The 16,117-nt window shown below is 51.7% G+C and overlaps 1 protein-coding gene across 1 annotated transcript in view; it reads right to left on the bottom strand.

Moving 5' to 3' along the window:
• The window catches only part of SFRP1 (secreted frizzled related protein 1), a 45,526-nt gene extending 29,803 nt beyond the window's left edge, over positions 1-15,723 (bottom strand). The window contains exons 1-2 of the mRNA XM_057303503.1: positions 14,994-15,723; positions 9,493-9,570 (exon numbers count right to left, since the gene is read on the bottom strand). Of these exons, the coding sequence (XP_057159486.1) occupies positions 9,493-9,570; positions 14,994-15,537 (622 nt within the window). The 5' untranslated portion in view covers positions 15,538-15,723. The remainder of the gene's footprint in view (positions 1-9,492; positions 9,571-14,993) is intronic.
• Positions 15,724-16,117: the final 394 nt, after the last annotated feature.

Below are 16,117 nucleotides of genomic sequence, written 5' to 3'. Positions count from 1 at the left end.
AGGCTGGTTCCTCGTTTTTCCCCACTGCCAAAGCACTATTCTGGCATCTCTTTAGGACTCACAGACATCCTTTCAGAATTTGTAAATGATTTCCCTTGATTCTTGCCCTTAAGAAATACTCCTTTATTCCCCTAAATATCTGCAAGCTGGTAAGCACCCACTACCTGCAGACCCATCCCTCAACAGCCTTCGGAACAGCCCGGGTCCACATACCTGCAGACCCTCCCATCCCGGAAGACCAGTACCAGTTACTCTCAAGACTCAAACACGAGCACGGAGGCTCTATCTGCACTTGAGCCCAGACCTCCACCCCAAGAACCCTCACCAAGGACACAAACGTGACCTCTTCTCCTGGGTCCTTGCTTCCTCCCCCTGACCCACTAAAGAAGTCAGGATGAGAGGGACCCAGGGTGGGGCCTAAGTTACAGGGGGTCCCTAGGAACCCCTTTAAGCTCAGTCCTGCAATAAGGACCCCACCCAAGGCCAGGGTGATCTAGAAGCTCCAGACGCCCGGATCAGGGCTATCCGAGAACAAGCTGTTCATAATTCAGCAGCCCCTCCCGAAAAGCCACTATACGTATGCAATGACCACGGTATCTTCCTTTGAAAGCCCTAGAAGGCTTTCTTTCATCTCTTTTCTTTTCTACCACCATTCATGTGTTCATTCAGTCCCTCCCTCAAACATGTCATGGGCACTGACAGAGCCAGACCTGCCCTCTCTATTCCAGAAGGATTGCTCGCCAGCGAGCAAAGCCAATGGCCCCAGGGACACGTCTGCAGCACTCTTTCCCGCTACTGTTCAAGCTCAGCAGAATTGACAAGGTGATTCCACTCTCCTCCCCCCCACCCCCGCCCCCGCGTCCTGGCCCCAGACACGTCCCCCCGCCCCCAGTTTGGTCCGACGAATGTCTATTTTCCAGGAAACCTAAGCTGGCCGCTTCGGGTTCACGTCCCTCCTCACACATCACCGGCTGTTTGTGCGATGCCCACGGCAGCATCCTGAGGCTCGCCCCCTCTGAACCAGGAAGTCCCCGGTGCCAGCACCAAGTGGCGCTCGAGCCCAGGGAGGCCCACCCGGCACGGGAGGCTCCTGTACCCACGGGCCCTGCGGGCCTTGCTCCAGGCCAGGCTGCCGCGCCAGGCCTTCGGGGCCACGGCGGGAGTGACAGTGCTGGTGACAGGCGAGGCCTCTTACACAGCAAAGCTATCGCTCAAATATTTATTGTATGTGTCTGGCTTTCACACGGAATTTGCAACCTGCCAGTTACCAGTGTTTACCTTGGTAGAAATTCACGGGAAATTTTAGTCTGAACAGGCCCAGAGTTTATTTTACTGCCAGATAAACAACTTTCTTTGATAAATCATCCGTGTGACAGTGTTCCTGAAAGACTAAACAAAGATTTCAAACATAATCTATAGGCCTTTGAGAAGTCTTCCAAAGCTAATGCATGTTTAATTGGCTGCTCTAAGCAGGCTAGGGCAGGGCAAGGGCCTGACATTTCTTTGGCCATTTGTTCTCCTTTAAAAAAAAAAATAAAGAAATCACAAATTGGAGCTTCTGGCTCAGTTCTCCAAAACTGGACGGAATTTACCAATATTTAAAGGCTTGCTTGCTTCTCTGAAAGTAGCCTGTTTTTTGGTTAAAGGGAGTGTATCTCAGAAATATCACAAGGCCATTGTTGGAAAAAAAGCAAATGCCCTGGAGATCCAGCTTGAGAAAAAGAGGGCGGACGGCAGTATAACACAAAGAGCTTTAAAACCCCTCCTAAACAGAATCCAATAAATTAGGAGTAGAAAAACGCACATCGGGAGCAAGATTTCTAAAGATCACACAAAAACAAACAAAAAAAAATACCTTCAGGAAGCACATCCTAGACCTGTATAGGGTCAGTCCAAGCTCTATGGGCACGGCCAGACCTCAAGGGTGTCCTCAAACGAAAACCCAAATCTAACTTCCAGAAACACAGGGATGTTTTCGGGTTGGGTTTGTTTGGGTTTTGTTAACTATAGCACCTTGAAGCTGTGTAGAGCTTTTCAAATTTTTCCAAGTGGGCTTTTAAAAAGCCTTCTTCGGTTTAATCCTCTGCTAACCAGAGAATTAACCAGAACATTCCATTCCATTTCCTAAAACTTTTTGCCAAACAAGCTGACTTCATTCGTGCCAGAATTCTCCTACCTAGGCTAATTTCCATCCTGAAATTACTCTTTCCAATGAGAAGAGATAATCCTGATTATGGACTGAGCTGCGGCCATATTCCAGGAACTCCACACACTCGATTGAGTCAATTCTCCCCACGACGCAGTAACACAGGAATCACCACTCACATTTTGCAAGTGAGGCGACAAGCTCAGGGAGGTTGAGAGACTCTCTCATGGTCGCTCAGTTTATAGGGTTGGGATTTAATCCAAGTCTCCCTGGCGCAAAGCCTATGCTCTTTCTGCTCTACTGTACTGCCTGCCTCTCCACGAAGAAAGAAACAATGATTGCGGGGCTCCTTCCTTGTGGTGGGCACACCGATCAGTCCACTTAACATCCCATAGGCTCTGAAAGCAGGGAAGGAAAGAAGCACCCTATATCCCCTTCCCAGGGAGCTTCCCCACCATTCCTGGCAGGATGCAACCTTGACGGCATGGCAGCATGTAAAGGACAGGTATGAAATCTGGACCAGCTGCCCAGGTAAGTGCTGGTGGGCACAGAAACCTTAACAGAGGCCAGGCAGAGCGGCCTTGGGCAATCACATGACTAACTCCTTTATCTGAGTCTTATTTTTCTCAATCTGAGAGATGAGCCCTGGACTGCCTGATCTTTGACGTTCCATCCAGCTCAGCGTGTCTTTGGAACGACAAAGGGATACAAATGAGCAACGTGGCACCCAAAGACATGGGCCACCTGCACAGACTGGGAACAGTCCCCCCTTCCCAAATCATCCCTTCCCCCTCCTTTCTCCACCCACACCCAGAAAAGCTTCAGACAACAGAGGTGAGGCTGAGGGTCAGTCCTTCTCGCTCCCCTTCTCCGTGATAATCTATCTATACATCAAATGATAAGAGGGACGTTTTGCTCAGTGAAATAAGCCAAACGCAAAAGGGCAAATATTGCAGGATGCCACTTACATGAAGTACCCAGAATTGTCACATTCACAGAAACAGAAATGAGATGGTGGTTTCTGGGGCCTGGGAGGAGGGGGGAACGGGAGTTAGTGTTTGATGGGGACAGAGCTTCAGTTTGGGAGGATGAAAACTATCCAAAAATGGATAGTGAGGAAGGCTGTGGGACAATGCATGTGTGCTTAATGCCACTGAACTGCACACCTAACAGAGATGGCAAATACCATGTTACCTGTATTTTTACCACAATAACTTTACAAATTAGAAAAAAAGATAAGGAGGCTTAAGAAATGGGGCAGGGCCACTCCTAATCAGAGAATCACCAGCTGGAGAGGACCTCACAGGACACCCAACCACACCATTTGGCCACTGACTGTCCCAAGGAGTAACCGAGTCAGACCTGGACTTGGCCGCAAGGAGGGGAAGTCATGTCAGCCAATCCTGAGCCAATCGTGCCCACAGCAAAATCTTAGGACAAAGAAAAACAACCACTCCGGTGTGACACAAGGAGGGGAGAGGGATGAAAAGAGAATTAGGTTTGGAAAGATTTCAATAAATATGCCGAGAACAGAGGACAGAGATCTCCTGAGATACACCTCTCACTTCTTTGGGGAGAGCCACAATGGAGCCACAACGGAGGCCTCATCTGCCCGAGACAGGTGGCTGGGCTACTTCCGTCCCTGGAAGGATCACCGCACTGACTGTTTAGTGAGTCCGGCCTGGGTTCCTGACACACCGACTCCTCTGCTCCTCACCAGAACCCATACCTGGGTCTATGAAATAGAGAGAAACTGAGGCCTGGAGAGGGGAAGGGATTTGCCCGTGTGGCAGGGCATGCACATAGTAGCAGAGGAAGGACTGAACTCAGTTCCAGGAAACGCCGTGCCCCATCCACGGATCCTCACTTCTCCATCCTTTCTCATACTTCGGTATACTTTCACAGGCTCCACTATGCTAAAGCAGAGTGATTCTCACTGAAATTTGCTTTACCAGAGTATCTTCCTGCCCGCTGGAGCCAAGAGAGAATTAGGCATGGACACAGGGAGCACCGTGCTCACCAGAAGGGGAAATGTGGCTCTTTCCCACCTTTGCCCTGACGTTCGTTAGCATGGCTTCCGAGTGCAAAGTGGTCCCCATGTGACCTCCACCCAAATGGCCCAGGGTCTGGTTCTCTGGACAGGATCCCAGGTTTGGGGCCTGCTCAGTCTCCAGTCGGAGACCACAGGTGAGCAGGGAACGGACATCACTACCGGCCCAGTCAACCGAAGGCTTCAAAGCATCTGGTTCAGCCACGGCCTGTGCACCAGACAGCACGCCCCTCGGCACAGAGGGGAAGGCTACTCAGAACGGGACCCGGGCTTCGAGCTGTGGGCTCTGCTTCCCGTGGACTGAAAGCATCAACCCCACGTTTTCCCTCACGTGAAATGCCTTAACAATCCCTTCCAAGCATTCACACATCTGTGGATGGGAGATGTATTTCAGAGGTCTTCAGCCTGCCAATTCCACCCCCAGAGCTGTGTGCCTCCTCCCCCGTCTATTTAATTTTACTTTCACTGAACTAGATTTCTGGACATGAGTGCTTTTGTTCTGTTTTTAACACACATACATATACACTCAGTCACCCAAAACAGGGCGTGAAGTTTTCCTTGAAATTAATAAACGTGTTGTACATAGTCACTTGGAAAGGAGCTTTCTCCTTTTATTTTAAAAAAAAAAAAAAGGAAGTCAAATTTCCATCTCCCCTACCATCCCGTCATTCAAATACTCATCTGATAAGCTTTTATTTCATACCTACCATGGGGAAGAGACTGTTCCTGGGACTGTTTAAGTACAAACAAGCCTTGTTTTGTTCATTTTAAGACACGGATTATCTTCACATTTTAACGGGAAGCACGCTTCCTTTGTCACTGCTATGAAATGAACAGCGCATCTCATAATTAATGGGCATCTGACATTAGGTAAAGTAGGGTGCGGGGTGCAGACCCTGCTCTCCGGCAGCCTACAGATGTTGCAATTACCGTGCCGGCAGCCAGTTTTCCTCACCTGTGGGAGGAAACCCAAGGTTTAGCTTGGAAAGGCTGAACCCACATTTTGCAAGAGCTCAAACTGCCCTTTAGAGTAAAACACTGTACCTCCAAACAGCAGCACAGCCAAGACACCTTGAAAGACGAGGAAGGCAGAGCGAGGACAAATTAGTGAAGGTTCAGGAACCTCTGAAAAGACTTCTTCTAGGAAACCCTCCCAAATGCTAACAGTGAGAGCTGGTTTCTTTCCTTTCCTATTTAACTCCTTTTGGTGTTACAAAGTATGGTTTTACTCTTTATGAGGAAACATATAAACGGAAAAAAAAAAAATCCTTCCAGAAGGCAAGGAAAATTTCTGGGGGCAAAGAAATCTTTTTTCCACAGCAAGAAAACACTGGGGTAAAGAAGTGGCCACCTGAATTCTCAAGCTCAAAAAATTGGAGAAGCCAGTAGGAGCGGAAGCTCTGAACTATCTTAGCAGAAGTGCATCCTTGAGGCTTGAGGGTGTTTACAGATACTGGAGAAGCTAGAGAGACTGGCCGGAGGCGGGGTCCTAACCTCCCAGCCATTATAAATCAGATCTTCACACCCGTGGGATAAGCTAACGTGAAGGAAAGATGCCTATGGTCACCAAGTTGTTAACAGCAGGATTACGAGTGGGGCAGTTTGCAAATATGGTATCAGCCTGTTTAAGGGAAAGGAGCGGCACCCTGTTGTCACATAGCAGGAAAAGCCAAGAGAACAAAAACCAGAGCAGTGCGTCCCAATTTCAGCACAGCAGGCAGGCTGGCCACCAGGTTGAAGTCAGAGACTTTGCACCATCTACCTCTCCGCTTTCCCACATCTGGTACTTGATCCAGGCTGATCCAGCTGCATTCCTGAGTATCAGCACACAGGTGTTTCTACTGATGCTTTTCCCTGTTGGGGAAAAAAAATGCTCTCGGAACTGGGGGGGTGGGGGGGGTGGCGGGGTACAGTGCAGAGGTGGAGAGACTAGTGGCCAAGCAGACCTGCCAGAGATTTAAAAATGCACGGCCTGGGAAAGAGGTGATGGGCTGTGCACGCCCAGCTCCACGGAGCCTGCAGGAGTCTGAAGATGCATTGGCAGGAGGGCGAGTGTGTGTGCTGACCCAGAAGGAATGCACCCCCTTATTCCTAGAGCTCACAGAAAGCCTTCCAACAACCTGATGTCTTCCCACCAGGGATGTCAGGGCCACTTAATGCAAAGTTTGATCCCTTGAGTAGGGAGTAAAACATTCTTTTTCTTCTCTGTTGTGTGTCAGCTTGCATTGCTGAATTTCTTTGTTTCCTAACTGAATCCCATCAGCGTGGCTGACTGCCTCACTTACTTGAAATGAACTGAGCTAAGAAACAAGTTTCTCAACAAGGCTGCATTCTCCAGGATGCTGAGAAGGGCAGAGTTAAGCTCAGCCCCTGCAGAGTGGAAAAAAAAAATCCTATTTATTGCCTTATAAGAACATTACAAACAAAAAACCAAAAAGTCTCTCCTGCACCCAGTTCAAAGAAGCCTGGCATACACCATACCCATGCTGAGGGGATAAATGCCTCCGTGGCAAAGCCCAGCGGCTGTTCATCTTCTCTTAAATGAGGAAGGCAGGATGCCAGAGAGTAAAAGAACTCCAGGTGGGAGAGTCAGATTCCTTATTTATGAAGTAAGTGGACTTGATATGATGACCTGTAGGGTCCAGCAGCACCTCAGAAGTTCTCTGAACCCAAGAAGAAAATCATCTCAGGGCAAATGGAACACAGTCCCAAACAACTAATCAGTCAGATCTGACAAGACCTGACTGGCTATTAAAATAAGATCTACACCTCCCTCCTATAAGCAGTAAGCAGGTGTCTCGCTGATTTAGTAGGCAGCTATAAGGGTGTCCATCCCAAGGGGGTTATCTGAGCACCCCCTAGAACCCTGCCCTACACCATAAGGTCAACCTTCCATGTTCAAATTCCTTCCCAAAGCCTACCTCTCCGGCCCACTTCCAAGGAATGCCTCTAATTGAACTAGTTGCCACAAAACCCCCAATTACCAGAATTTTGGTGAGTAAGTGGGGGTGGAGAGAGGAGACCTGATGACAGGTTCTGGTTGGTTAAGTTCCAGACAAAGACTCTGAGCATAAAGACATGGATTCTCTTCTCACAGCTCCTTAACATTAACTTGGCCTTGAGTTCCCACAGCCCCCTCTTCAGCTGGTGAGTTATCTCATGACTCCATGACTCTCTAGGAAATCACTGATGAGGGTTTGGTCAGTGTTTAAGAAAAAAATTTTAATTAAATTGTAATTCACTCTAGGTAAGTATTTTTGAGTATGGTGTCTAGCACAGTGCTTTGCCCTCCAGAAACGCTGAACGAATGGATACATGAATCAATGAATGATCAGATACATTGAATTTGAGCTCCCGAATACGCAGGCATGGTCGGACAATCATCTCCTCCACACACGGAGATCCAGAGTTTCCCATCACTCTTCCTTCAAGGGCTGAGCCTGATAGAAGTCACAGGAGCATAAAACATCAGCTAATATATTACCTTTCAGAGTTCACCTTAATATGGTTCCCTGGATTTGCGCAAGTATCGGGGGGCCAACTTCTAAAAGCAAGTGTGCTCATTTACAATATCTTAAGAGGATCAGTGAAATCTAAATGTGGCCCCTTAGTTATCCCTCAAAAGGATTCTTTGGGATCACAGCCATATCTCAACAGATTCTTCCTGCCCCAGCCATGCCGCAAAAGGCTTCTCATCAGGATTTCTGAGAGATTTTTTTTTCTCTGTCCCAAATGCATTTTGGGGAAGGAATCTTTACCCCATTTGTGGAAGAAAACTTGTTGCTAACGCAGTATGGGGCTGTGCACCCACAGAGTCTACAGCAGGAGACCTGCCGGGCTCTGCTGGGCTCTCAGCACCCCAAGGAAGCAAGAGCGTGAGCGTCAAGAAGCAAAAGTTACTACCAGATGATGGAAGGGTCAGCAGAGTCCGCGAATATCACCTCAGATGCCCTCGACCATTTCCTTCAAGTTGATTGAAAAAAAGGATGTGCCCCCAAAACAGGCAGGAAAATGCATTCTAGACCGATCTTCCTAGAGGTCCCGCTGGCCCCCACCAAGAGCAAAGGAGGCCGAGAAGCCTAGTGCCCAAACCAAGCACAAGAGGCACACCCATCCTCAAGAAGCTCTCTGCGGCAAAGGGTCTGAGTTCTCCCACTTCCGTCCTCAGTCACGAGGACAATCCTGAGAATATGCGTGTCACGTGTACGACTTCCTTCAACTTGCGTGTATAGGTCACATTTGTGTGACTCAGACACAGCCCTTGGCCAGTGCAAGGCCCTTCTGTATGCTTTATTATGCTTGGTTAATGAGAACGTGGAGTAGGTCGCCCTGAATGGCCAAAGACTCACGTTACCTACCGTTCTGCTTTTCCTGGTTAGAATTCTGCAAGAACTCCGATCTCAGGGACATGACGCAGGAATCGTGAGAAATGCCCCACTCAGTGTCAGGCTGAACCTTCCTTCAGCAAAGCGGGCCTGGCCTAAGCAGAGCCACTTCTCGGCATCCAGATGAAATAGGAGTCGGCCTTCCAAACGGATGCAGTTGACATGTACCTTTCCCAGAGGAGACAGGCTCAGGGTGTCTGGAGCTGTTCAGATCTTCTATGAGGCTGACTACAGGGGGCCATCCCTGAAAGGCCCCCCAGGCCACATCCAGCCTTTCTCCTGGGGCTGTAAAGGCTGATTTGGAATTCCTTTTTAACCCAGAGTGGTTTGGGAAGAAGGGAGAGAATTCTCACTACTGGAGGGAGGTCAATTTTCTGTGCCAGGAAGGACCTGATGGGGGCCCCTCTGAATGCCCCCAGCGCTGGACTCCCCCTGCCCAAGAGGGCATCCTGTGCCAGCATTTCAGAGCCCAGGCAGACTGGTGCTGACACCTAGGGGTGGATGGAGAAAGAGCCAGTACGGAGGGAAGGCCAACCAAGCAGCCGGCGGAATCTCCTGGGTGCACCTCCTGGGAGCATCCAAGGACTGGTGTTGCTCCCTCGCTCCTCCCCATCTGTCCTCAAGTCTGCCACCTCCACATCTAGGGAAGGTCCCCAAGAACCTGTCCAGGGATCCCTCACACAGAAGGGCAGAAGCCAAGTTTGACTTTAATAAAAATGAACCAGTTCCCCACACTATCTACACATATTTCCATGGGCCTGAGAAAAGCAACCATTCGGGGAGAATGAAGGGAGAAAATAGAAAGCTCCAAAAAGATGCCTCCATAGGCTCTCTGTTCCCCGGGGACACAGACCAGGCAGAAGCAGGGACTATGCTAAGCCTCCCAGAGGTGGCCAGTGTCGCTTTCTTACCAAACTCGCTGGCACAGAGATGTTCGATTATGGCTTCAGATTTCAACTCGTTGTCACATGGAGGACACACGGTTGTACCTAGGAAGGGAAAGGAGGAGAAAGAGGAGCTGTGAGTGACAGGGATTGGGGTTCTGGAAGGAGCTATCCCTGGGGAAGAGGTCAGCCCTAGGACCAGGCTGAAAGTAGTTGAAGGTCTTCTGGAATTTCTGAAGGGCAACTGGAGAATTGAAGAGTCCTAGAACCCTGGACCTAAAGGCAAACAGACATAGTTTCTTTTTTTTTTTTTTTAATAAAGATTTTATTTATTTATTTGACGGAGAGAGAGCACAAACAGGGGGAGCAGCAGAGAGAGAGGGAGAAGCAGACTCCCCCCTGAGCAGGGAGCCCGATGAGGGGCTGGATCCCAGGACCCTGGAATCATGTCCTGAGCTGAAGGCAGACCCTTAACCTTAACCGACTGAGCCACCCAGGCGCCCCCAGACATAGTTTCTTGAAAACCTGGGGGCTAGAACTGCAGAATATGGCACAATTTTATCAGGGGTGGTCTGTGAACTGTGGCTTGATGGGCAGTGCTCTTCTATTCCAGTTGTTTGTTTCTGGTTCTTTCTCCCCTCGCCCTTAAATATCCCTCTCTGATCCCTGCCCCCTTCCCATTCCCAAACTCCCAACGGGACAGCAGATCAGTCCGACCTGCTCTCTAGGAGCCAAGAAGGTAATGCAGCTCGACACACAAACTCTAGCCGCAGGCCCTGAACACGCCTCTCCAAAAGGGCTAATGCAGTGCGAGTTCCTGCCTGAGCTGGGGTGCGAGGCAGGAGCAGCTGGGTGGGGGCTGGGGGCAGCACCAGCGAGAGCTGCCAAATGGGAGAGCCAGGAGGGAGGGGGCAGACGGGGGACCCTCTGAAGGCATTTTCACAACACTGTGAAGTGCTTTGAAGAGGAGCTGTGTGCATGTGTGGCAGGCCCTGGGCACAGGGGGAGGAGACTTTTGAGGCCAGGGCCAGAGGCCTCCTCCAAGCCAAAATGCTGCTGGAGGGGAATCCCTGGGAGGTGGAACGCCTCTGTGGGAGGACAGGGAGAAAGAGGGACAGTTGGAATCCCCAGACGGGTGAGGTGGCCTATTACCATCACCACCATTCCCACCATCATCCATCGACCACCAGGAGTTTAATTCAGGATCTAGGAAAGCCTCAGCACATTTGAAGGGCACTCCGCCCCTGGCAAAGTACTGGGGGCCAAGCCAGGCTGGAGCGGAGGAGTCACCCCAAGGCAAAATGGTAAGACGGAAGGCGGCGGTTTGTCCTCCTCCTCCCCAGTCCTTTCCAACGGCCTCCATGGCAGCGCCTCCTGCCTGTGAGTTCCCTGTGGCTCAGCGAAATGGGCCAAGACTCCCACGTGGTGACGCCATGGAGCCACCCTGCCAGGCCAGGGCTGCCCCCAGGACATACCTGGTCCACAGCCAGTCACCCTCACTTCCAAGCAGGTTCCCCTCGTCGTGGCCCAACACCCTTTCAACTTGCTTAAGCTTGCTCTCCCACGTCCACTCTGTAACCAGGGCCAAACGCCATTCAGATTCTCAGTGCAGCAAGAACCACAGCCACACTCCAAGCAGAAGACTGTGTGACTGTAGTTGGCCCAGAATCTGGAAATTTGCTTTACAGCCAGAACTTGAATTAGGTTCTGGGGGTAGTGTTTCTGACAAAGGGAAAAACTTACCCAGAATTTCGCATTCTGGTTCTTGCTTCAGAGATAAACAGGGAAAAGAGGTCCTGAAATACGGGAAGGACGGTGTTACCTATCCCAGGAGAGTGAACTGTGCTTTGGGGTTTTCCTTGTTTTCTTATTTTCTTTTTAAAGTGGAAGTTATGGGGTGCCTGGGTGGCTCAGTCGTTAAGCGTCTGCCTTCGGCTCAGGGCGTGATCCCAGGGTCCTGGGATAGAGCCCCACGTCAGGCTCCTCCACTGGGAGCCTGCTTCTTCCTCTCCCACTCCCCCTGCTTGCGTTCCCTCTCTCGCTGGCTGTCTCTCTCTCTGCCAAATAAATAAAATCTTTAAAAAAATAAAAAAAATTTAAAAAAATAAAGTGGAAGTTATCACACTGCAAGTTTCTATGACTATAATCTTGACTGAATGAGTAGCAGGCCCTGGGCAGTGAGAATATCCAACACTGTCCCCCTGGCACACTCACATCATCTCCTCTGGACCCCCAGAGCCATTTTCCTCAGGCCCACGAATGAATGTTTGACCTTCAGCACCTCTCAAGGTAGAAAGAGCTCATGGGGTGAGCTAACTCCCATCTTGACTTTTCTTACAGCCGACTCTGGGGCAGCTTGATCCAGGGAAAGGAGGAATGTGTAACACAATATTAATCTGTACCCCTCTGGTGTGTCCTTGGGGCCCTGCAGGCTGCCTCAGCAGGAGAAATCCACCATCCATCTGAGAGGTAGATTTAAAATAACGTTTAAAGCAAAGAAACCAAAAACTGAAAGGTTTTGTGTTTCATTAATATTTTAGGGGGAGGAAAGGAGACAGTCCAACGCTAGAGTCAGATTAAGTGATTTTTTAAAAATCAGTACACACATGCACACAGCTCTCTCTCCCTCTCACAGACACACACACACACACAAGCACACACACACACAATTACACACAAACCCTCTCTCACACACACAGCAGGTGTTCCCCGGCCAGCTCCTTGATACCCCAAGACGAGATTCTCCAGAGGCTCTCGGGAGACACCGTGGCCTCTGCAATCCATGACTAGAACAGCCAGGCTGATCTAACCCACAGCACTTCCAAACAACAAAAAATAAAACTAAAAATATATGCTCATTCAGACAACGTCAATCAGCGAAACCTGGCTGGAAGGGTGAACAGTGATTTACCGGCCTGGGAATGGATAGGTCTAATATAAGTGCAAGATTTAGAAATAACTTTCCTGGAAAGTTGATAGAGTTATGCCTCTCCCGAAACAGATAGGCACAGATGCTCATGTAGCTGGGGCGTCAGCCTTTTGGAGGGAAAAGCATCTTTTGACTTCTCTCTCACTATCAAGTTGATCTTTACTAACACATGGCCCCTAGGTGTGCCCAATACCCAAAACATGCCCAATTACATGAACAGCATGCAGAGATATACGTTGCCTTGAAGATTTGGCTTTACCTTCAAAGACTAAAGAGAAAGGAGAATAAAAGCAGTGCCTGTACTGCTCACCCAAAAGTACCAGTCCCCATTCTGGAGCCACTAGCCATAGGAGGGCTGGCAGCTTGGTCTGTCTCAACCTGCCCCTGCAAACACACACAGCCCTCCCGCCTCCATGCTCAGCTGACAATGGCCATGCTGCCTCAGAGGAAGTCATGTGGGGCTCCTGTGGGGCTACCTCCCACCAAAGGGCTGCAGTGCTGGGGACGAGTGGGTGCTGTGTCCTCTCCAGGCAGAACCTCTCACCAAAAACCATGAGGGGAGAACCAGTTCCCAAGCCCCACACCTGACTGGTCCTCTCCTCACTCCTCTCTGCTGGGCAGCTGGCCTTGGGAGGGTGCCTGCCTAGGCACTCCTGGGCTAGAGGGGAAGACAGAGGAGGATGGTACCAAGGCCCAGACTCAGGGGTGGCGGTCACGTGAAACAGCAGCCCAGGAATCAAAGGCAAGATGGCAATTATACGATATGCCCCCACTCCACTCCAGCCTTTCGGGGGTGGGAGGTCAGTTGGGAGGATTTATATATTGGCACCTTCGCCAGTCCCCCATCTTCCCCTCAAAAGGCATTCCCCCAAAGTTTCCATGTGCATGGGCTGTTCCCGAAAGACAACTGGGAGTGGAGCAGAGGCCTCTGGGGCAGAGCTGGGCTACTCTCCGGGACAGCCAACAGCCAACGGCCAGCCAGCGAGGAAGGGGAGAAGGAAAAGCCTGTGGGCTGCAGGGGATGGCTCCACACTGGCAGAACACAAAGTGCTTTGTTTGTTCTAGGTAATTGCTCAGCTCTTGCTCCCAAAGGGCCACACTTCCCCCAAAGGTTAACCCTGTGTAGACACCCAGGAAGTGGTGAGGAGAGGTGCCCTGGCCACTGCAGCCAGGCTGCTCCCTCTCCCACCCAGCAGGGGCACGGGCCACCCAATGTCGGTCCCTTTGGACCAACCTCCTTCCTCCCTGGAATAAGCAGGAGCATTGAAAATTCAGGGCTCCCCTTTCTCATACTACCACCCTCACGCTGGAAGAGTAAACCCTTCAGAGGACACTTCTCTTTCAGGCATCACTTCAAGATGAACTAAGTCAGCCAACAGCCAGTCCCCCCACCCTAAACCTAAACCCCCTCCTCTAGCCCCCTTGGGACATGTGCCCCTGTGCTAAGGGCACCTAGGTATGGCTCCCCATCCGGACTGTAGGACTATGGGCACATCTTCCAGCCTCAACTCTGCTTCTGAAGAATTCGCTCCTATAAAAGTCTGGCCACCGCGCTGGATTTTTTGCTTGTTTGTTTTGATTTGGGTTTTTTTGTTTTGTTTTTTGGTTTGGGGGGTGGTTTTGTTTTTTGTTTTTTGTTTTTTTGTTTTTTTGTTTTTTGTTTTTTGTTTTTTGCCTCTCCTGGATTTTTTTCCCTTCCACTCAAGAGCTGCCCTTTAAGTGGGAGGGGTTCTGAGAGGAAACTCAGGCCCCTCCGTGGGGCTGTTCGGAAAGTCTCCAATTTGCGCAGCCCCACTCCCCAAGGAGAGATGAACAATGAGCTAATTACATTTTTATCTTTCTAATTACCTGAGGATTTGTGTAAATGGGAGAAGCAGGGGGTATGCAGGAATGAGAGCACACACTTTCCAGCCCCCAACCCTCCCCAAGTAGTTACCTGAAAAGGATGGAGAAACAGAAATCCTGTTTCAAACTTTTTTCCTCAGCCTGCTCTCCAACCCTCCTGGAGCTACTTGGCTGAAAAAACTAGCTAAGGAAAGCCCAGGGAATGGGGGGGGGGGGGATGTTTTTTTAATCCTCATCGAACCTATGAAAATAAACAAAGCTGCGACTTAGCATTTTCTCGGCCTTTCTGGGCTTTCTACACTTTGGGTTTGGGTTTTTTCCTCCTGGGGCATCCCGCCTGGGGTGTTAAAAACTTCCATGGGGACTGGGTTCCCTCCCAGAGGAAGAAGGGCTCTCCTTTCGTATGGAGGATAAAGCTTTGTCTCGGGTACGGAAAAAGCGAGCCTGGGTCCCAGGAAGAGCCGTTGCAGGCACCGCATCAAGCTTGCTAGGGGCCGAGGCGCAGCCGCCGCTGCTGGGCAAGCCCGCCGTGCACCTGGGTCGGTAGAGGTGCTAAGCGACACCTCGGACGGACGAGAGGCTTTTAAAACTCGTTCCGCACAGCTTGAGAGCAACCTCCAGGGAGCACGTCTGAACTCCGAGGTGGAGCAGCGGGGCTGGGGTCCGAATGGCAGGAGCTTTCCCGCGGCGGGTCCCCCGGTTCCCCGCCCGCCCGGGTTGGGGGGCTCGCGCGCGTGGGAAGGGGCGGCCTGACCTTGGGGCTTGGAGGCTTCGGTGGCATTGGGCGGGGTCATGGCGATGCAGACGTCCCCCTCGGGGAACTTGTCACACTTGAGCATCTCGGGCCAGTAGAAGCCGAAGAACTGCATGACGGGCTCGCACGAGTCGCGCACGGCCTCGCAGAGCCAGCGGCACGGGTAGATGGGCCGGTCGAGGCAGACTGGCGCGAAGAGCGAGCAGAGGAAGACCTGGGTGCCGATGTGGCAGTTCTTGTTGAGCAGGGGCACCCAGCTGCTGGCCTGCTGCTTCACCTCGGCCATGGTCTCGTGCTCCAGCAGGTTGGGCAGCACCATCTTCTTGTAGCCCACGTTGTGGCACAGCCGCAGGTCCACCGGGATGTCCACGCACTGCGGAGGCTTGGTGTAGAAGCGCCCGCTCTGGTAGGAGCCGATGTCCGACTGGAAGCTCACGTAGTCGTACTCGCTGGCCGAGCCCGCGGCCAGGAGCCCGGCGGCCAGCGCCAGCAGCACGCCCGAGGCGGCCCAGCGGCGGCCCCCAGCGCCGCGCCCGCTGCCCATGCTGGCTCGGCGCACTAGCTCCCGCGACGTCGGGGCTGCCTCGGCCGCCTCCCCGCGCGCGTCCCGCCGCAAACTTCCAGGGATCTCCAGGGACAAAAGGCGCCGTCCCCAGCGCTGCCCGGCTCGGCGGCCGCGCGCTCCTGCCCGGTCCTCGGCGGGTGGCTGCCCTCGGCCTGCGGCGGGCGCCGCGGCGGGAGCTCGCGCGGGGAGGGGAGCGCGCGCGGCGGCCCGAGTGCTGCCCCGGCTCCCGGACGCGCGGCGGGCTGGCGGGCGGACTGGCGGGTGGGCGGGCGAGCGCGCGGCACCTACTCCCGAGGCTGCAGGACTCGAGTGCCCGGTGCTCCTGTTGCAGAGCCCTCGGAGTCTCCCTGCGCAGCCAATCAGCTCCCGGCTGCTGCGAGCCGCACTCATTTAGCACGTCAGTCACCGGCGCAATTAACCAATCGCTTCACTTGCAAGAGGGTTCGGTTTACTAGAACTAAACCCAGGTCAACACCCCCTAAAAAACAAAACCAAAAATAAATAAGTAAATAAATAAATAACGGAAGAAGTGGGGGAAAGAGAGGAAAAGAAGAAAAGG

The sequence above is a fragment of the Ursus arctos genome, unplaced genomic scaffold (assembly GCF_023065955.2).
Source record: "Ursus arctos isolate Adak ecotype North America unplaced genomic scaffold, UrsArc2.0 scaffold_27, whole genome shotgun sequence".
Classification (NCBI taxonomy): Eukaryota; Metazoa; Chordata; class Mammalia; order Carnivora; family Ursidae; genus Ursus; species Ursus arctos.
Note: the sequence above shows the minus strand (reverse complement) of the source record. Positions and strands in the feature narration are given on the sequence as shown.